Here is a 23055-nt window from a genome sequence, read left to right on the forward strand (position 1 = left end):
TGTTGTGTGGCAAGTTCCAAGAAACGGAGCACAGCCCATGAGCTGGCAGAGAGGGGGGGACTTGGGGCAGGGAAGCCGAAGAGCAGGGGGAAGAAGGGGAAATGGAATGGCGGAGGAAAAGATGGGAAACTGAGGGGCGGGGGACAGAGGGGAAACCGGGGGCAGGGGGAAAGAGGGGAGACTGGTGGGGGAAATCAAGGGCAGGGAAAGCCAGGTGGGGGATGTATGGTGAGGGAAAGAGGGGAGACCGAAGAGGGGAGAGAAGCAGAGGGGAGACTGGGGGAAGGGGAGGAAAGGTGAAAAGCTAGGGGCATCAAAGGGTGGAATCGGGGACGGGGGCAAGAGGGGAGACCAAGGATGTGGGGAAAGAGGGGAAATCGAGGGTAGGGGAAAGGGGGGACTCGGGTAGGGTGGAGGGGAAATCAAGGGAGGGGGTAAAGGGGAAAACTGTGGGTGGAGGAAGAGGAGAAACTGAAATTGCACTAATAAATAGTAAAGTGGTAACACACAATTCTTTTGAATTAATAGGAATACAATAACTCACATAATCTGGTAGTAATAGGTGTAAAGCCTGACATCCTATCTGTAACTATTAATAATCCTGTAACCCACTGATATTCACCCTGAAACCATAATCAGATCTCTCTGCACTGTGCAGAGTCAGGGTCAGGCTCAGGCTCCCCAGCTGATGCCACTTTTAACAGGCCAATCTCCCTCCCCGATCACCTTGGATTCTGGTCTGGACCCCAGTTCCATGTGAAAATTACGACTCCGACTGGATTTTATGCTGGAAGCGGGCTCCCAGCGCCAGGCCAAAAAGGTAGGAGAAACCCTGCCTGTGTCTTTTCGTGTCCAACCCACCGCCGGAGTGAATCTCCTGTCTTTTTAAATCAAAGTTTCAGGGGGTGGGATCCCCGTCCCTTTCAAGTCTTTAAAGACGAGGATCCCACCTATAAGAGCTGCCAGCCAATCAGAGGGCCGGCAGCTCAACAGCATCAGCAGTGCCATTGGGAGTGGTGGCCACTGTCAGACTGCAGAGGCCTCGGACCCAGGCCCAGCACTGGAACCCCGGAACAGAGGTGGGTGAGGCGGGGTTGCTGGGGCCAATCCAGAAGGCGGAGAGAGGGGCTAGGGATTGGTAGTGCAGTCCAGGGGGAGGGGTTCCCAGGGAGTAAAGTTGTTCCCAGTGGGGGTCATCCTTGGCCACAAATTACCCACGATGGGGGAACACCCCCCACCCCAAGCCCGCAGGGAGGGCACCTCATTTCCCAGATCCCAGCGGTGGTGGGAAGAGGCCCTCTATTGCCCCTGAATAGAGTTATGAAAGTACTTCCTTTTTAAAATATTTTTATGAGGACTCGTATTTTAAAATTATGGAAATGGATTCTTTTGGAGGACTGAAGTGATTCCATAGATGCTGGACTTTGTTTTTTTTTTAAAGTCTCTGGAAGTACTTTGGGCTTTTGTTTAAAAGTCACATGTCTTCAGATAAGTGAACAGCAGGTGCCTTCTGACTATGGGAGTTGTTTACAGAGAAGTGACATGTCAAGATTTATGATGGTTAAAAATTTGTTTCAGTTTGGATATTGCTTTGAGTCAGTTGGGTTTGCAGCCTGCTGAGAGAAGCACCCAGCTCACCCTTTCTCAACCATTCTGAGGAACCCTGAGGATCCCGTTTGTGATAGCTGAAACCCCTGATGCCGTATTTCTCCTGGAAATCCTGCCAGACTAATCCTTGATGTCGCCTGAAGAGAAATGCACCAAAAAGATCCCAGTGACAGCTATCGACACATATTTGGGACACTGGAGAAGGGACACCTGATATCATTCCATATCTTGTTCATTTCTTTCAAGAATTAACAAGTATTTGGCAAAAATATTTTTTGTCTTTTTTTGTAAAGCGATCTCTGCAGAGAAAACCCTTTAATTTTTTCTTTAACCAGTGTGTATGAGAGAGTGTTGGGCTAAGTTAGAAGGAACTTTTATATTTCAATCTGTGTGTTAATGTTTTGCTCTTTACTGAATATGTCTTGTTTTATAATAAATTGATAATTTTGTTGTTTATTAAAGAAACCTGGTTGGTGGATTTTATTCTGAAGTAAAAATAATGTATATAATTGGCTGTATCGGTAACTTGGTAAACATTTAAATATATGTTGTGACCTATGGAAAAGTGGAACTGGAGAAAGTACTCCTTTGCACTCCTCCCGCCTAGGTTATAACATATAATTGGGGGCTCTGTGCGGGATAACCCTAGGCCAATGACATACAATTCTAAGTGGGGTAATAATAATTGAAAAGGGGATAAGGAAATCACCAGGTTTCTTGCACATTAGAGTAAAGTTTACACTACCAGAACGGATTTGTCAGTTGCTATGACCTTTCTGGGGAGGAAGGACTTATCCCTGAGTGTTTTGAAAAACTGAACCAAAGCTAGGCTAAAAGGATTGACAGAAAAGTTGTAGTTAGAGTTAAAACCAGGGGCTAAGAAAGCAGGCATAATTGAGGTACTATCACAGCATTTGAAACTGGAAGGAGGAAAAAGCAATTCAGATGATAATTCAGTTGATTGAGCTAGAATTCAATTACAGATAAAGCAGCTTGATCAGGAAAGAGAGTTGGAAACAAAAAAACTTGAGCTTGAAAAGGAAAAAGAAATGAAAAAACTTGAACTACAATTTCAACAGGAAAGGGAAGAGAGGCAGGAGGGAGAAAGAGAGAGAGAGAGAGAAAGAGAAAAAGAAGGGAGCAAGAAAGGATATTCGAATTTAAAAAGCTGGAACTGAAAAAAAAAGGATGGCCTTGACCTCGATGAAAATTCTGGTGAGGAAAGAACTGACTCCAGACCAGGACCCAGTGGAGAGTTGTTTAAATTTGTGCAAGCCCTCCCGAAGTTTGGGGAAAGGGATGTAGAGGCATTTTTCATTTCTTTTGAAAAGATAGCTAGACAGATGAAGTGGCCGAAGGAAAGCTGGACACTGCTTATGCAAAGCAGGTTGCTGGGCAGAGCTCATGAAGTTTATGCCATGCTTTCTGAGGAGGCTTCTGCAGATTAGGAGATGGCAAAATAGGCTATTCTCGCTGCTTATGAGTTAGTCCCTGACGCTTACAGACAGAAATTTCAGAATCTCTAGAAACAGCCTGGACAAACTTATATAGAATTTGAGAGAGGAAAGCAAATTAACTTTGATCATTGGATTCAGGCACTAAAGGTAGAGGCCACGTATGAGACCCTTAGGGAAATAATTCTTCTGGAAGAATTTAAAAATTCACTCCCTCCATTAATAGGAACCCATGTAGAGAACCATAAGGTTTCAACAGCCAGACAGGCGGCTGAAATCGCTGATGATTACAAGCTTGTTTACAAGCCCAAACCCTTTTTCCATCACCCCCACAAACCCGAGAAAGATAGAGGTGGGAGGGTGAAAGGAAGCCAAGGATAAGAAGGAATAGCTGGGAAGGCCCTTGGATCTCCTCCTCAGGCCAGAAAGGAAGATGCTGAGGGTGGAAGTGAGGTCTGAAAGCCTAAATATTTCCATTACCACAAGGTAGGACACCTTGGTGCAGAATGCTGGAAGTTGCAGGGTAAAGCCAGGGGACTTATTGGGGTGCACAAGGCCAATGCAGAGAAAGGGGCCCTGACTGAGAGTACTACAGATCAAACTGTAGCTCTGACTGCAGCTGTAAAGCCAAGTATAAAAACCACTGTGAGTGCAGGGAACGTGAACAAAATACCCGAGAGTTAAAGGGAGTTCTTGTCAAAACAAAAAGTAACTCCAGATCATTCAAGCGAGGCAGGTAAACCTATAGTTATACTTAGGGATACAGGAGCCACCCAAACCCTTTTGCTGGGAAAAGGCACAACCTTTCCACCAGAGAGCGCACTGAATGCCAAGGTGTTAGTGAATGGTATCGGCAGGGAGTATATACCTGTACCTTGTATTGGGTGCACCTGGAGCATGACCTAATGTCTGGAACGGTAACCGTAGGAGTTGTTCATTGTTTGCCTGTAGACGGAGTTGACCTACTCCTGGGGAATGATTCAGCCGGAGCAAAGGTAGTAGCTTCTCCAGTAGTCACAGAAAGACTAGGTGAAGTCAAAGAGACAGAGCAGTTGCAGGAAAAGGTTCCAGGAATTTTTCCTTCATGTGTAGTGACACAAGCAATGGCTAAAAAAGTTCCATTGTTGGAGGTCAAGTTGGCACCGCAGACAGATAGCTGGATATTTCTTTGGGGATTTGGATAATCCAAACAAAATGTTCAGTAAGTCTTCTCAGATCAGGCTCAGCAAGCCGATCCAGAGTTAAGTGGCACAATCGGCTCTAACTGAAGCTGAAGCAAAGGAAGTTCCAGAAGGCTACTATATTAAAAATGGGATTCTGATGAGCAAGTGGAAACCTCCTCACAGACCTGCGGACAAAGAGTGGATGGTAGTTCACCAGATAGTGGTACCGCCCAAGTTTCATCGGGAAATATTAAGGATATTCCATGAAATTCCTATGGCGGGACGTGTGGAGATCTGGAAGACCCAATCACGTATAGGTCGACATTTTTACTGGCCAGATCTTTCCAAGGACGTGGTGCAGTTTTATACAACATGCCAGGTGTGCCAGATTGTGGGAAAACTGCAACTTGCCATAAAACCGGCACCTCGAATTCCCATACCAGTTATTGGGGAAACATTTAGTAGGGTGTTGGTAGACTGCGTGGGACCTTTACCAAAAACAAAAGCGGGATATCAATACACTATTATGGATATGGCTACTCAGTTCCCAGAGGAACTTGCTCTGTCGTATTCTCAGTTCCCTTGAGAACAATTTCTGCTAAGGTAGTGGCAGAAAAGTTAACTCAGTTCTTCACTGGATATGGATTACCGATCGAGGTCCAGTCGGATCAAGGTTCCAATTTTATGTCTAAAATCTTTCAGGAAGTTGTGAATAACCTGGATATAACAGAGTTAAAGTCCTCAGCCTACCACCCACAGACACAAGGGGCTTTAGAACGGTACCATCAGACCCTCAAAACGATGATCAGGGCATACTGTCATGAATATCCCCATGATTGGGATAAAGGGCTGGAATTTCTTTTGTTTATCACTAGGGATTCACCTAATGAGTCTACCAGTTTTAGTCCTTTTGAATTAGTTTATGGACATGAGCTAAGAGGTCCTCTAAAACTAACCAAAGTTTTTAGAACAGAGGGATGAATCTTCCATGCTAGATTATGGGCTGGATTTTATTAGTGTGCCGCGTCTGTGGCAACATGCTTTGAACTCAGTGGCCTTCCGACACAGAATTTCCGCCTGCGAGCCCCTGTGATATTACACGCGGGGCCTCATTTAAATAGAGGGGGCGGAGTGGCCGCCTCTGATCATGTAGAGGGGGCGGCCGCTGCTTCCCCGGCAACAATGTATGGTGCCACCATGCAGGCGCCAGTGCCATTTTTAAAGGGCTTCAAGCCCTTCAGTAATATTTCAATATTTAAAGGTCCCAGTCTCCAGGAAATAACAATAACATTTTATTTTCACTCTAAATCCCATCCCCCACCCCACAATGGGTAATTTATGTACAAATTGCCCTCTCCCCCCCATAATATACTTTTTTTGATATCCTGAACATCCGCCCGCCCGAAATTTGTTCCAAAGAACAAAGAACAGTACAGCACAGGAACAGGCCATTCGGCCCTCCAAGGCTGTGCCGATCTTGATGCCTGCCGAAACTAAAATCTTCTGCACTTGCGGGGACCGTATCCCTCAATTCTCATTGTTCCCTTTGACCCTCAGCCCCTTCCCACCATCCCCACAGCCAATAAAAATTGTTTTCCCTGCTGCCCCACCCCTCCCGCCCTGAAAATGTTATTCTTCCCCCCTCTCCACTCGGTTCTCGTCTCGGAACTACATATGGATTTCTGAAGGCGCGCGAGGTGCGATCGGCGGCCGTAAAATTGGCGTGAGATGGCCGCCGCCATCAGGTAGGTTAATTTAAATCTAATTTATGTTAATTTGAATATTTAGATGAAGACCCCGCCACCAAAAAGCTACATCGATACCAAAAGAGATATTTAACAGTGGAAAAAGAAACCCTGGGCCTACTACCAGCTCTTAAACATTTTGAAGTACATGTCCACTACGACTACAGAGAGACACCGGTATATACGGATCATAATCCCCTAGCCTTTGTGGAAAAATTCAAAAACCAGAATGCCAGACTATTTTGATGGAGTTCACTATTGCAACCCTATCACTTAAAGATTATCCACTTTGCGGGCAAAAATAATGTAATTGCTGATGCTTTGTCTAGAATTTAACCTTGCTTTGAGTTATCTGAGTACAAAGCAGAACTGTATTAGTTATAGGTAAAGTGTGAATGAGAATGAGTGTGTAAAGGTGTTTTAATTTTTTTCATCTGATTTTTCCACTCTTTGTGGTGAAATGCGTTTAAAAATGCAGTTTCATTCCTCCAAGGATGGTGGTGTTATGAAAGTATTTCCATTTTTAAATATTTTTTTGAGGATTCATGTTTTAAAATTGTGGAAATTGATTCCTTTGGAGGACTGAAGTGATTCCATAGATGGTGGACTTTGTTTTTTATTAAAAGGTCACTGGAAGGACTTTGTTTAAAAACACTTACTGGAAGTCACGTGTCTTCAGATAAGTGAACAGCAGGTGCCTTCTGACGATGGGAGTTGTTTACAGAAAGGTGACATGTCAAGATTTATGGTGGTTAAAAATTTGTTTCAGTTTAGATATTGTTTTGAGTCAGTTGGGTTTGCAGCCTGCTGAGATAAGCACCCAGCTCTTCCTTTCTCAACCTCTCTGAGAAACCCTGAGAATCCCGCGTGTGATAGCTGATGTCGCATTTCTCCTGGAGAGCCTACCAGACTAATCCTTGACGTTGCCTGAAGAGAACTGCTCCACAAGGAACCCAGTGACAGCCGTCTCTGCATATTTGGGAACCAGAAAAGGGACAACTGATATCATTCCATATCTTATATTTTTCCTTCAAGAATTAACAAGTATTTGGCCAAAGTATTTTTTGCCTTTTTTTGTAAAGCGATCTCTGCAGAGAAAACTTTATTTTTTCTTTGACCAGTGTGTGTGTGTGTGTGAATGTTGGACGAAGTGAAAAGGGAACTTTTATATTTCAATCAGTGTGTTAATGCTGTGCATCTTTACTGAATATGTATTGTTTTATGATAAATTGATAACTTTGTTGCTTATTAAAGGAACCTGGTTGGTGGATTTTATTCTGAAATAAAAATAGAGCATATAATTGGCTGTATCGGTAATTGGGTAAACATTTAAATATATGTTGTGACCTGTGGAGAAGTGAAACTAGAGAAAGACAGTGCACTCCTCCTGCCTTGGTCATAACAATAGGCCACTTAAGGGCCTCAATTGGCCTCTGGGTGGGAAGGCCGTCATCAGTCTATCCTCCCCCCGGGAAGATCACTGGGCGACAGAGAGGCAACGAGCCCTCCACCCCGCTGCCCCCCCCCCCTAACAACCCGTCGCAATACTCTGTGCCTCCCCTGCTCAGGGGGCCTCACAAAATCCTGGCTGAAATCTCAGTCAGTGCCAATCTGTACCTGGACTTCACAGATCAAAATTGATCAGTACAGACTGACCTGAATCAAACGCAAGAGATCACACAACTCAAAAGGGAAGGTGAGATTGACTGCCCTTGACATCAAGGCAGCATTTGACCGAGGATGGCATCAAGGAGCCCTGACAAAATTGAAGTCAATGGGAATCAAGAGGAAATTTCTCCACTGGCTGGAGTCATAGCTAGCATAAAAAAAGATGGTTGTGGATGTTGTGGGCCAATCATCTCAGTCCCAGGTCATGGCTACAGGTTTTCCTCCGGGTAGTGTCTGAAGCCCAACCATCTTCAGCTGCTTCATCAACGACCTTCCCTCCATCACTTCAGGAGTGGGGCTGTTCATTGATCATTGCACAATGTTCAGTACCGTTCGCAACTCCTCAGATTCTGAAGCAGTCTGTGCTAATAAGCAGCAAGACCTGGACAACGTTCAGGCTTGGGCTGATAAGTGGCAAGTAACATTCGTGCCACATAAGTGCCAGGCAATGACCATCTACAACAAGAGAGAATTTAACCATCTCCCCTTGACATTCAATGGCATTACCATCGCTGAATCCTCCACTATCAACATGCTGGGGGGTTACCATTGACCAGAAACTGAATTGGGCCAGCCATATAAGTAATGTGACTATAAGAGAAGGTCAGAGGCTGGGAATTCTGAGGTGAGTAACTCACCTCCTGACTCACCATCTACAAGGCACAAGTCAGGAGTGTGATGGAATACTCTCCACTTGCGTGGATGAGTGTGGCTCCAACAACACTCAAGAAGCTTGACACCATCCAGAACAAAGCAACCGGCTTGATCAGCGCCCCATCCACCAACAAAACATTCACTCCCTCAACCACTGATGCACAGTGGCAGCTGTGTGTACCATCTACAAGATGCACTGCAGCACCAATGCTCCTTCAACAGCACTTTCCAAACCCGCGACCTCTACCAACTAGAAGGACAAGGGCAGCAGATGCATGGGAACACCACCACCTGCAGGTTTCCCTCCAAGTCACACACCATCCTGACTTGGAACTATATCGCCGTTTCTTCACTGTCATGTGATCAAGATTCTGAAACGCCCTCCCTAACAGCACTGTAGGTGTACCTACCCCACAAGGACTGCAGTGGTTGAAGAAGGTGGCTCACCACCACCTTCTCAAGGGCAATTAGGGATGGGCAACATATGCTGGCCTAGCCAGCGACGCCCACATCCCATACAAGAATAAAAAAAGGGAACTGGGCTCGGTGTTTGGGGCACTTCTCACAGGCCACATTGTCCTTTACTCACTCAGCACCAACACTTCTAAGGGTCACTGACCCGAAACGTTAACTCTGCCTCTCTTTCCACAGATGCTGCCAGACCTGCTGAGTGGTTCCAGCATTTCTTGTTTTTACTTCTAAACTATTCCCTAGGCTCAGAGACAAGAAGAGCTTTCGTGGAATGATAATAATTACAGCACAGGAACAAAGCCTGGAGCTAGTACTCTCTCTTGTAACCCCATTCCCTCCACCCCTAAATCCTTTCATATTCCACCTTTTTAAACATTTATCCCTTTCCCTTTGAAATGAGGTTTTAGTCTCTACCTCATTAGTCAGATCTAGTAAAGGATCTCATGGTCAAATTGCTCTTAGTTCATGGACCCTCCTCTTTCCTATCACTTGCTCTTTGCAGTCAGAATCTTAAAATTAGAACATTACAGCGCAGTACAGGCCCTTCGGCCCTCGATGTTGCGCCGACCTGTGAAACCATCAGACCTACACTATTCCATTTTCATCCATATGTCTATCCAATGACCACTTAAATGCCCTTAAAGTTGGCGAGTCTACTACTGTTGCAGGCAGGGCGTTCCACGCCCCTACTACTAATACTTGGTTTCTGTTCCCAATCCACCCACAATGCTAACAATATTTCAATGTTTACCCACTGGACAGACCCCAATTTTACCTGAAACTGACTACCATTTGTTTTGACTTTCTCCTGCTGCTAGCATCACCATAGATAGAAACATAGGAACAGGAGTAGGCCATTTAGCCTGTTCTATCATTCAATAAGACCATGGCTGATCTGTGACCTAACCCCACATCCCTTAATACAAAAAAGAAATAAAATCTATCAATCCCAGATTTAAAATTAACCATTGATCTAGCATCAATTGCCATTTATGGAAGACAGCTCCAAACTTCTACCACCCTTTGCGTGTGTGTGATTCTTAATTTCACCCCTGAAAGGATAGGCTCTAATTTTTAGACTATACCCCACCCCACAGTGCTGAACTCCGCAACCAGCAGAAATAGTTTTGCTCTATTTTCCCTTTCAGTTCCCTGATGGGACTTAGGGGTTCATTTTTCATCCTGATTGTCCCTATTTAGAAGTAGGCATTAAAACTTGCATTTGTATAGCACCTTTCAGGACTTTACAGCTAATGAAGTACATTTTTGAAGTGTTGTAATGTGGGAAACCTGTAAATTCTATACAAGTCCCTCTTTCTTACCCCATGTCGAAGTTTCCATCAATACTAACTGATCCCCCAACAAGGGGTGAGGTGGAGTGGAGAGGTGATGACATGGTGGTAATATCACTGAACTCATAATACCATGGGGACAGGTTCAAATCCCACCATGGCAGCAAATGGAATTTAAATTCAATTAATAAATCTGGAATTAATCTCAGTAATGATGACCATAAAACCATTGTTGTGTCATAGAGTTATACAGCACAGGAACAGGCCCTCCAGCCCATCATGTCTGTGCTGGCCATCAAGCACCTATCTATTCTAATCCCATTATCCAGAACTTGGCCTGTAGACTTGTATGCTATGGCATTTCAAGTGCTCAATAGAGTAAAAAAAAAACATCTAAGGAAATCTGCTGTCTTTATCTGGTCTGGCCTAGATATGACTCCAGACCCACAGGAATGTGGTTGACTCTTAACTGCCCTCTGTCATGGCCCAGCAAGCCACTCAATTGTCAACAGCAATCAGGGATGGGCAATAAATGCTGGCCTTGACAGCAACGCCCACATCCCATGGAAGAATAAAACAAAATTACAGGGGCTAAAACCTTTTTAAGACTTTTTTTTAAACTTTGAACTCCCTCTCATGAAGTGGTGCAAGAAACTGAGTGATGAAATGAGGGGAGGGTTTAGGACCCCCTTAGGGCTGGCTTGTGTCATGCGCAGTGTGGTGTCTCCGCCCTGCTCGCTGCGGCCAGAGAGAGAGACGGGCGGCCGGGCAGCAGCAGCTACTCCAGGCTCGGGCTTGCTCGGCCCTGTCTCCACCTCCCTCAGGGGTATTCCGGGACCATGTGGCTGAACCCCGAGGAGGTGCTGCTGGCCAATGCGCTGTGGGTAACGGAGCGGGCGAATCCTTTCTTCGTGCTGCAGCGGCGGAAGGGTCACGGTCGCGGCGGCGGACTGACGGGTGAGGAATGTATCCAAACAGTAGCACTCCGCCTGATTGACAGCGCCCCCCGGCCAATCAGCGCCCGGGGATCCGCAGCCCCGGCCAATGGGCGCAGTGCGGTGGGCGGGCGTTCGCTCAATTCTGCTACACTTGAGTCTTTTTATGTTTTTTTAAAAAGAATCCCTCAAATGTTTGAGTTTCTCTTAAAAATGTTAATTTTAAAAAGAATGAAAGTTCTTGCGAATTCTGTGGCCCCTTTATCTGTTCTTGCGAGTGTGTGTGGGGTGGAGTGAGTTTGCATTTTTATTGCAGCTCCCTGTGTAAATGTTAGCATTGTTCCTTATTTTTAATCAAAAATTTTCTTTCTGTAAAAGGTTTTTTCTATTTATTTAGTCAATGTTTATTCATGGGTGACAGCAGCCTGCCACCTTCAGTGTGATCTGAACCAGTGTCACATGTATACAATTCTCCAAAACCATTTTCTGCTCACTTCCACTTTAAAAGGTACTCTGATTTGTTCTGTTCTGTGTAACACAAGCTGCAAAGCCCTGATTAATGTAAATTATTCTATCCACCCCACTAACTAAACAGAACAAGGCCCCCCCCCTGTGAGGACCCACACATCACTTCTTTGCGTAGACCAGTTTAGATAACTGTGCTGTGCTGTTTATTTGACCTGAACACACAATCCAGGCTGACGCTCCCAGTGCCAGTTCTGAGGGAGTGCTGCAGTGTCAGAGGAGCAGTATTGAAGGAGCGCTACACTGTTGGAGGTGCCGTCCTTTGGTTGAGAGATTAAACTGAGGCTCCATCTGACTTTTCGGGTAGAAGATACCATGGCCACTATTTGAAGAAGAACAGAGGAGATTTCCTAATCAATAATTTATGGAATGGTTATGACACAGGAGGCCATTTGGACTGTCATGTCTGTGCCAGCTCTCTGCGAGTGTAACTCGGCTAGTTCCACTATCCCGCCTTTTCCCCAAAGCCCTGCAATTATTTCTCTTCAGATAATTATCCAATTCCCTTTTGAAAGCCACGATAGAATCTGCCCCCACCACAGTGCATTCCAGATCCTAACCACTTGCTGCATTTAAAAAAAAATTCCTCATGTTGCCTTTTTTTTTGCCAATCGCCTTAAATCAGTGTCCTCTGATTTTTGACTCTACCACCAATCGGAACAGGTTCTTCCCATCAACACTGTCAAGACCCCTCTTGATTTGGAACACCTCTATCAAATCTCCTCCTAACCTTTTCTCTAAGGAGAACAGTCCCAGCTTCTCCAATGTATTCACATAACTGATGTCTCATCCCCAGAACCATTCTCATAAATCTTTTCTGCACTCTCTCCAATGCCTTCACATCCTTCCTAAGTATGATGCCCAGAATTGGACACAGTACTCCAGTTGAGGCTAAACCAGTGTTTTACAAAGATTCACCATAAACTTACTTACTTTAGTACTCTATGCCCCAGGATGGCATCTGCCTTATTAATTGCTTTATCAACCTGCCCTGCCAGCTTCAACAATTTGTGCAGATATAACCCTAGGTCCCTCACTCTTGCACTCCCTTTTAGAATTGTAGCTTTTTTTTATATTGCCTTTCATTCTTCCAAACAAAATGTATCACTTCACACTTCTCTGCATTAAATTTCATCTGCCACATGTCCGTCAATTCCACCAGCCTGTCTATGTACTCTTGAAGTTTATCACTATCCTCCTCACAGTTCACAATACTTTCAAGTTTTGTGTCATCTGCAAATTTTCAAATTGTACCCTGCATAACCGAGTCTAGGTCATTAATACAAGTCAAGAGAACCAGTAAGAACCGCACTGTACACCTTCCTCCAGTCTGAAAAACAACCATTCACCACTGCTCTGTTTCCTGTCACTCAGCCTACTTCGTATCCATGCAGTCACTGTCCCTTTTATTCTATGGGCTTCAACTTTGCTGACAAGCCTGTTATGTGACACTTTATCAAAAGCCTTTTGGAAGTCCATGTACACCACATCAACTGCATTACCCTTGTCAACCCTCTCTGTTACCTTATCAAAAAATTCAATCAAATTAGTTAAACACCATTTGCCCTTGACAAATCCGTGCTGGCTTTCCTTAATTAAACCATAAGTGACTATTAATTTTGACCTGGATTATTGTTTCTAAAAGCTTTCCTGGCACTGAGGTTAAACTGACTAGCATGTAATTGCTGGGTTTATCCTTATCACCCTTTTTTGAACAAGTGTACAACATTTGCAATTCTCCAGTTCTCTGGCACCACTCCTGTATCTAATTGGAAGATTATGGTCAGTGCCTCAGCAATTTCCACCATAACTTCCCTCAGTATCCTTGGATGCTGGTCCTGGCGACTTATCAACTTTAAGTACAGCCAGTCTTTCTAATACCTCCTCTTTGTCAATTTTTAGCCCATCCACTGTCTAAATCAGCATCACTAAAACAGATTATCTGGTAATTAATCTCATTGTTGCTTTGTGAGCTTGTTGTGTGCAAATTGGCTGCCAAATTTCCAACATTAAAACCATGTCCGCACTTCAAAAATACTTAATTGGCTGTAAAGTGCTTTGGGACATCCTGCGACAGTAAAAGACACTGTAGAAGTGAAAGTGCTTCCTTTTCTGGTGTTTGAGAACTGTACTGTTCTCCTGAGTAGCGAATGAATATTCTCACACTGTCATCATGCATTCCAGCCAGTGGGTTAGCAGATCGTCGGGTTGCTGGGACAGTGTTAAAGTTGACTGCCATCCTGGCAGTTCATGGTATAATTGTAAGTCTAGGCAGTGTTTCTTGTACACTAACCTGTTGAAGTGTGAAATGTTATTTGATTCCTATTTCCCCTCTGAGAATGTTGTCAGTGACTTGGTGCCTGTCACTTCAGTATCATGTGATGTAAGCTGCATATAGCATTGTCAGAGCAAGGGGCCAGTGCTGAGCTGAGTAATACTGTGGGGAAAAGCTGTCTGGTTCCAATTTGGGTTTCTGTTGAATTTAGCTGATCAGAACTGGGGTAATTATAGTTGACTTGGGGCCCTCCCCCCAGTGTGGGCGGGGAAAACGCTTGGGAGTCTCTGTTGTTTAGTGCATGCAAGTGGGTGAGAAAATGATTGGACTGGGCAGCGATGCCCCACAGAGTAGAATAGCCAGAATGCACTGTTGGCTGATGGTTAAGAACCTGGTTGTAGAGAACACGTGAAAATTAGCCCATGACTCAGACTGCAGTGAAACAACTGCCCATGAGTCAGCCCCATGGATAATGAAGTTTCTCATCAAATGCTGATTATTAACATAGCCAGTGAAAGAGAGGATTATGAGTAGGAGTGGCAGGGTGGTGCTGGGGGAGGGCTGTTGGGTTGGTGATGGGAAAACGGGGAGGATAGAGCGGGAATGAGTGGGTGGGGGAATGCGGGAATGATGAAAATGAGTTCAATAGAAATAGTTGGAAATACTGGAAGGTTGAAATTTTTATATTTAAAAAAAAAGAAATGCTGACAATTTGTTTTCTACTTTCAACAATCTGAAAAGCGAGGTGTTCTTGCTGCGAGGCCCTTTCTCAAAATCGGGTGTTATTCAGTATACTAATGCCTCTGCCTGTGGATTCTTACAGCAAGTTGTTTGCCATGTTGTTTTGTTCCAGAAGTGATGCCCCCATCGCATGAATGAATTTACAATGAAAAGTAGGGATGTTTCACATGTATTATGGAGTGGAGGGAGTGTACATGGAGTTATCATGGGCATAGGCACAGTGGCCTCAGTAACTCAGGTACAGGCTACGTACATTCCAACAAGGGTGAAAGGTAGGGGAACTAAAAACAGGGCTCCCTGGATGATGAAAGGTTCAATTGAAGCATTCAAAATGGAATTAAACTGTTATATGAAAAGGAAGAATGTGGGTGAAGGCAGGGGAATGGCACTAGATAAATTATTCTTTTGGAGAGCCTGTGCAGACACAATGGGCCGAATGGCCTCCTGCACTCTAACGATTCTGTGATTTTTTTTTTCTTCTTCTTTGTTCAATTGATGTGAGCTGTTGCTGGCAAAGCCAGCATTTATTACCCATCCCTAATTACTCTTGAGAAGGTGGTGGTGAGCTGTCTTCTTGAACCACTTCAGTCCATGTGGGGTAGGTGCACCCACAGTGCTAATAGGAAGGGAGTTCCGGGATTTTGACCCAGTGACAGTGAAGGAGTGATGATATATTTCCAAGTTAGGATGGTACATGACTTGGAGGGGAACTTGCAGGTGGTGGTGTTCCCATGCATCTGCTGTCTTTGTTCTTCTAGGTGATATAGGTCACTGGTTTGGAAGGTGCTGTCTAAGGAGCCTTGGCAAGTGACTGCAATGCTTATTGTGGATGGTACGGCAGTGGTGGAGGGAGTGAATATTTAAGGTGGTGGATGGGCTGCCAATCAAGCTTTGTCCTGGATGGTATTGAGCTTCTTGAGTGCTGTTGGAGCTGCACCCATCTAGGCAAGTGGAGAGTATTCCATCACATTTCTGACTTACGCCTTGCAGATTGTAGAAAGGCTTTGGGGAGTCAAGAGATGAGTTACTCACTGCAGAATTCCCAGCCTCTGACCTGCTCTTATAGCCACAGTATTTATATAGCTGGTCCGTTTAAGTTTCTGGTCAGTAATAACCCCCGGGCTATTGATCACTGAGTGCGTATTCTATTCTTTTAGGTCCAAAGTGAATGATTTCACATTGATATCCATTAGTTACAATTTTATCAATTCACTTAATCTATCAATATCGCTTTCTAATTTTATTCTTTCATCTACATTGATTACAGTGCTGCCTATCTTTGTGTCATTGGCAAATATAGATATATGACTTTCTATCCCATCATCTGAGGCCCCAACACACATCCTTGTGGGATACCACAAGTTGCATTCTGCCAATTTGATCACCTGACCATTATCCCCATTCTCTGTCTTCTGCCATGCAGCCAGATTCCTATCCAGATCAATAATTTGCCTTCAATTCCATGAGCTTCAACTCCAGCCAACAGTCTCCACAGAGGGACCCCATCAGATGCCTCCTGGAAGTCCATAAAAATAACCTCCATAGACACTCCCCCATCCACCAGCCTAGTCACTGCCCCAAAAAAAAATCCAATCAGATTTGTCAGCAACAATCCTAACCCTCCATAGATCCATGGCAGCTCTCCCCAATCAACTGAACATTTTCAAGGTGTTCAGTCGCTCTATCCTTAATTATAGACTCTAGTAATTTTCTGACAACAGATGTTAGGCTAACTGGTCTATAATTCCATGGTTTACCTCTCTCACCTTTCTTAAATAACGGAGTGACATGTGTCATTTTCCAGTGTAAACGAACAATTTCCAAATTGAACGAACTTTGGAAGGTTATAGGTCAGGCATCTGCAATGCTCTCATCTACTTCCTTTAAAACCCTGGGGTGAAAACCATCTGGTTCTGGGAGTTTATCATTCTTTAGCGCCATTAGTTTTTTCATTGCTGTTATTTTGCTTATGTTAATTTTGGTGAGTCCCTGTCCCTGTTTCAGTTTTCTTGGAATGTTTGGTATGTTGATCTCTTCCTCTACTGTAAATACTGGCACAAAGTAATGATTCAGCATGTCCATCATTTCCTTACTCTCATTGAGGATATCATTGTTATTAGTTTTTACAGGTCCTTGTCCCTCAACCCTGATATCCTGGTAAATCTCCTCTGCATCCTCTCCAAGGCCTCGACATCCTTCCTAAAGTCTGGTCCCCAGAATTGTAGATAATAGCTGAGGCCAACCTAGTGATTTGTAAAGGTTTTGCATGACTTTCTTGCTTTTGTACTCTATGCTTCTATTTACAAAGCCAAGTATCCCTATAAAATTTGTTAACCGTCTCATCAACTTGCCCCGTCGCCTTCAAGGGTTTGTGAATATGCACGCCGGGTCCCTCTGTCTTTGATAAAAGCAAAATACTGCGGATGCTGGAAATCTGAAATAAAAACAAGAAATGCTGGAAATACTCAGCAGGTCTGGCAGCTGTGGAGCGAGAAGCAGAGTTCTCTGTGTGTTTGAACCTCCCTTGAAAATAGCACTATTTAGGTTATACTGCTTCTCCATGTTGTTTCTTCTAAAGTAACTAGATTCCAAACTTGTCCCCTTTTTCCACTGGTCCAGGGTACTGAAGTCCCACCCTGTGCCCTCCATCATGCTATTTTGCCACATTCTCTAGCTAATCTAGCTGCCCCTAAATATATCTATGCTATTCACTTCACGTACTGATTGTGGTAGTGAGTTCCAAATCTTCCCACTCTCTGCATAAAGAAGTTTCTCCTGAATTCCCTAATGGATTTAATAGTGACTATCTTATATTTATGGCCCCTGGTTCTGGTCTCCCCTTTCAGTGGAAACATCTTCTCTATGTCTACCCTATCAAACTCTTTGATAAAGTTCTCGATCAAATTATTCCTCAGCCTTCTCTTTTCTAGAGAAAAGAGCTGCAGCCTGTTCACTCTTTCCCAACAGAATGTGGCTACCGTAGGGGACCACCCTGGATTCAAAGTCTCCCTAGTATTGGTGTACAGAGGTGATGCAGCGATTAGCCTGAGAAATGAGGAATTTTGCCTGTTTTGAACCTCTGCTCTTTTAGTTGTGTTTTCAGTGATTCTTAACAAAACAAACTAAACCAAAATGAAGACTGCACTTGCATTATGTAGTGCCATTCCTCCCCCCTGAAGGGCTTCACACAATGAATTACTTTTGCAATGTTGTTATGGAAACACACACAGAGGAATCATTCTGTGTCAACAACAGTCAGGAGATCTGTGACTCAGTTCTATATTATATTGGGTATGTTGATTGATGGAGACCTGGAATCGACAAAGAGAAAGACATGAAGGACAGGGTGCAGAAGAGATTTACTAGAATGGTTCCAGGGATGAGGTATTACATTTATGTGGAGAGACTGGAGAAGCTGGGATTGTTCTCATTAGAGCAGAGAAGGTTAAAAGGAGATTTGATCGAGGTGTTCAAAATGATGAAGGGTTTAGATAGAGTAAACAGTGAGAAACTGTTTCCAGTGGCTCAACGATTGATAACCAGGGGTCACAGATCTCAGGTGATTGGCAGAAGAACCAGAGGTGACTTGAGGAAAATCTTTTTTTACGCAACAAGTGGTTAGGATAGGATGGTGGATGCTTTGAATAACAGCCTTCAAAAAGGATATTGGATTAATATTTGAAGAAGGAAAAATTGCACGGCCATGGGGAAGGAGTGGGACTAATTGGGTTGTTCTATGAAAGAGCTGATGCAGACTCAATGGGCTGAATGGCCTCCTCCTGTGCTGCACTGTTCTGTAATTCTGTGATTTCCGTTGCACCTGTCAAGACCTCCGAACATCCCAAAGAGCTTTACAGCCACGAAGTAGTTTTGAAATGTAGTCACTGTTGTGGGGAAATGAGTCAGCTAATTTGCACACAGCAAAATGCCATAAACAGTAAAGAGCTAAATGAGAGAACTTATTTTTTAAGTGATGTTAGTTGAGAGATAAATATTGGCCCAGCAGACTGGGAGAACGTCACTGCTCTTCTTAAAAATAGTGCCGTGGGATTTTTTACATCCACCCGACTGGGGAGAAGGAGCCTTGGTTTAATGTCTCATTGGGAAGACAGTACTTTCTACGGTGCGGCGCTCCCTCAGTACTGGCCCTCCGAGGGCGCGGCGCTCCCTCGGCACTGCACTGGGGGCGTTACCTTAGATTGTGGGCTCAAAACATTCGAGGATTATGGGTGTTGCTGGCAAAGCTGGCATTTATTATTTCTGATTGGTTATGTTACACGACCACTGTGTTTGATATCCAGAACTATTGCAGATCCTGTTGGTGATATTGTTTGTTTAAAACTGTTACCTCTGCTCTTTTCTCTTGGATTATTTACCCCTGATTTTTCTCTATGGCAGGGCTGCTGGTGGGGACCCTGGATGTTGTGCTAGACTCAAGTGCACGAGTTGCTCCCTATCGGATCCTCCATCAGACGCAGGATTCCCAGGTGTACTGGAATATTGCATGTGGTAAGCACTTAGTGTGAAAGGAGATCCTCTCCAGACCAGGTGTAACGCAGTGGCTAAAATAAAGAAAAGAAGGATCCCATGACTTTATAGACTGGGCAAGTGCGTTTTCTGAAAGCTAAAGGAGATTTTATGCAGTTCCCACCAGCCACGCATTGGCACAATGTGATTTGGCCATGCTGAACTTAGCTTTTATTCCCTTGAGTATAGAAGATTAAGGAGTGATCTAATTGCAGTGTTTAAGATGATTAAAGGAGTTGATGCGGTAGATAGAAGCTATTTCCTCTGATGGGAGGAATCCAGAACAAGGGGATGTAGTCTTAAAATTAGAGCTAGGCTGTTCAACGGTGATGTTGGGAAGCACTTCTTCAAACTCACACTGGTGGAAACCTGGAACTCTCTCCCTCAAAATACTGTTGGGGGAAGACGTCAGTGGAAAATCTCAAAGCTGAGATTTTAGTTTGGGTAAAGGGTGTCGAGGAATATGGAGCAAATCCGGGTAGGTGGCGTTAAGATACACGTCAGCCATGAGTGATGGAGCAGGCTTGATGGGCTGAATGGCTTACTCCTGTTCTTAAGGAAATATCTCCCTTCTGTTTACAGCACTTGTAATGCACAGAAGAAAGATGTAGAAAAATCAGTGAAATAGATTTAGCGCAGGTGGTGTAGTCAGAAAATGAATTGCAGCTATAAAGATTGGGGATTGGTTGTCGTACCACAGCAGAGGTGAAAGTTTAAACTGTCAGATACTTTGTAGTTTAGAGTTTAACAAGGTGCTGCTCAGCTTTTTAGTATAGTCGGTGCTGAGTAACTGCACCACATTGAGGTGTTCAAAATTGTGAGATATTTTGGTGGTGTGAGAAGTGAGAAACTGTTTCCAGTCGGTTACCAAGGGGACACAGATTTAAGACAATTGGCAAAAGAACCAGAGGCGCGATGAGAAATATTTTTACACAGTGAGTTGTTGTGATCTGGAATGCGTTGCCTGAAAAGGTGGTGGAAGCAGATTCAATAATAATTTTGAAAAGGGAATTGAATAAAATTTGCAGGGCTATGGGGAAAGAGCAGAGGGGAGTGGGACTATTGGGTAGTTCTTTCAAAGAGTCGGCACAGGCATAATGGGCCGAATGGCCTACTCCTGTGCTGTATCTATGATTCTGTCTGCATCCAGTTGACCCTCGAACCGATTTGTTTTGTCTGCTTTGATGGCCCATTTCTTGCTGACTGTAAAGATTTGCGGTAAGTATAATGGTGTAGAATTTCCTCCGAGTTGATCTGGAATCTCGCACCATAATTTTGGCATCTGTGCAGAAATTCCAGTTCAGTGACACTTCAGTGATTTGGATGTTTCCTTGTGTATGTTGCCCAATGGTTTAGGTACCTCCAGGAAGGAAATCACAGGGCACTGGGAATGGCTAGAGCTTAATCTCCTACAGACGCTGTCGGTCTTTGAGAATGAAGAGGACGTGACGACCTTCGTCAAGGGGAAAGTCCAGGTTAGTGACAAAATAGTTAACGGACAGGTAATGTGAAGCTTGGTCGCTGACCAGCATTTTGGCTCCTCCCCCCCGTGGCTCACTGGGGAAATGCACTGCCCATTGTGGTTTGGGAATCCAATTACTAGCTGATGAAATGAAGCTCTTTGTACTCCAGAACTACTGCAGACACGATTTAAACGATGCAGCCAGGTGGTGTGGAATGTCCCCTGTTTACATAGAGAACTCAACAACAGCAACTTGCCTTTATATAGTTCCTTTAACGTAGTAAAAATCTCTCAAGGCACGTCACATGAGTGTTATCAAACAAAATTTGACATCTGGCCATATAAGGAGTTATTAGGACAGGCAACCAAAAGCTTAATCGAAGAGGTAGGTTTTGAGGAGCATCTTAAAGGGGGAGAGAGTGGTAGAGAAGTGGAGGAGTTTAGGGATGGTATTCTGGAGCTTAGGGCCCAGGTAACTGAAAGTAGGGCCTCCATTGCTGGAGTGATGAGAATCAGAGGCCAGAATTGGAGAAGTGAAGAGATCTCGGAGGGTTGGAGGAGGTTACAGAGATGGGGAGAGGCCAGGCCATGGAGGGATTTTATTACACGGTTGAGTTGATGGAACTGGTGCCATTGTAGGTCAATGTTCATTGTTGCGATCGGAAAAGATGGTGGAGGCAGATTCAGTCATAACTGTGGAAAGAGAATTGGATAAATACTTGAAAAGGAAAAAAAAATGCAGGACTGTGGGGTGAGAGTGGAGAGTGTGGGACAAATTGTATAGCTCTTTCATAGAGCCAGCACAAGCAGGATGAGCCGAGTGGCCTCCTGCACTGTATGATTCTATGTACGCAGATGGTACTTCCTTATAGTTGCTCTTGTTAGGTAACAGTATCCAGTGATATGGAGCAAAGACTGGTGAATGGGGATGAGGCACAGATCAGCCATGGCCTAACTGAATCCTGGAACAGGCTCGAGGGGCTGAATGGTCTCCTTCTGTTCGGATGCTCTCCGTGCCCGTGTGGGGTGGGATTGCACCTAGGCCCCTGAGAGACAGACTGCTGCACAGACCTGTACATGCTGGGTGATCTGCTCAGTCTTCACACAAACGGATTGTGAGCTTGGGTTCCTCAGTGGGAGAGTTAAACCTGGACCTGTCACACAGTTGTGGTGGTAAGCAGTGGGATGAGTGATAGCTGATAGTAGGGGCAGGAAGAGGCCATTCTGCCCCTTGAACCTCTTCCTGTCATTCAGTTAGATCATGGCTAATCTGTATCTTAATTCTGTTTATTGACTTTGGTCCATAACCCTTAACATCCTAATTCCACTAAGATATATCAATCTCCTTTTGAAATGTTAGCTGATCCTCAGCATCAACAGCTCTCTGGGGGAGAGAGTTCTAGATTTCCACTACACTTTGTGTAAGGAACTGCTTCCTGACATCACCCCTCAATGGCCTAGCTTTAATTTTAAGGTTATGCCCCCTTGTTCAGGACACTTTCTCCACCAACCCCCACCCCACCAACCCCCCCCTAACACCAACTAGAGGAAAACATTTCTCTCTATCTACCCTTGTTGTGATGATCTGCCCAAGGGCATCTCCTCTGTTAATTTCTCCAAGCCTCACGTTCCTGTGCTTTCTTCGTCAGTTGCTGCTAAGAGCCTCCCATTTTTTTTTTTACTTCCGTGAAAAAATGAGCAGTATAACTGGGGGAAAAGTACTTGAGGTGGTTTCCCTTTGCCTCCCTTATGTGTGCTTTAAAGGAAACACAAGTCCTCTTCCCAAAGGGTCCTCTGTCTGAAGCAGCTGTAGTCCCTCGAGGTTTTAGCTCTTCTGCTGTCACCACCGAAAATTCACTGGTTTGACAAAAGGGCAGGGATGACCACGCCCCTGAGGTCTCAAATGACCCTGCTACCTTCTCGAAGCCTTTCATCATGTTAAACAACTAGATTACCCGTCAATCTTCTAAACGAATTTCCTGTTTCAGGGTATCCTTGCTGAGGAAAACAAAAACAAAGAGGCGAAGGAGGATGAGGATTCCGGAAAGTTCAAGGAGGCGGAATTGAAAATGAGGAAGCTGTTTGGAATGCCGGAAGTAGAGAAGTTGGTTAATTACTACTCATGCAGTTACTGGAAGGGCCGAGTCCCTCGCCAAGGATGGGTTTATCTCAGCGTAAATCACCTCTGCTTCTACTCCTTTCTACTGGGAAAGGAAGGTGAGAAATCTGGTGAACTTCACTCACTCAGGATGACTGGGTGACACAGGTTAACAAAGTTATAAAACCAAGCACTGGGGTTAATTTCTAGAGGGATAGAATTGAAAAGTAGCGAAGTTACGTTGAACTCTTATTGGTTAGACCACACTTGGAGCTACTGTGAGCATTTCTGGTCTCCATGTTCTAAAACTGATAGAGTCACTGGAGGTGGTGCAAGAAGGATTTACTAGAATGGTACTAGAACTGAAAGGTTATACTTTTCCACTTGTGGGAGACCAAAACTGGGGGCCTTAAATAGATAGTCAGTAATAAATCAAT

General features: G+C 44.4%; 1 protein-coding gene across 2 annotated transcripts in view; it reads left to right on the plus strand.

The window, feature by feature from the left end:
* The first annotated feature begins 10786 nt into the window (after positions 1–10786).
* The window catches only part of LOC137376045 (TBC1 domain family member 9B-like), a 61567-nt gene continuing 49298 nt past the window's right edge, over positions 10787–23055 (plus strand). For both annotated transcript variants that reach the window (XM_068044021.1, XM_068044022.1), the window contains exons 1-4: positions 10787–11012; positions 18930–19040; positions 20415–20533; positions 22509–22737. In XM_068044021.1, the coding sequence (XP_067900122.1) occupies positions 10895–11012; positions 18930–19040; positions 20415–20533; positions 22509–22737 (577 nt within the window). In that variant the 5' untranslated portion in view covers positions 10787–10894. The remainder of the gene's footprint in view (positions 11013–18929; positions 19041–20414; positions 20534–22508; positions 22738–23055) is intronic.

This window comes from Heterodontus francisci, chromosome 12 (assembly GCF_036365525.1).
Source record: "Heterodontus francisci isolate sHetFra1 chromosome 12, sHetFra1.hap1, whole genome shotgun sequence".
In the NCBI taxonomy this organism is placed as follows: Eukaryota; Metazoa; Chordata; class Chondrichthyes; order Heterodontiformes; family Heterodontidae; genus Heterodontus; species Heterodontus francisci.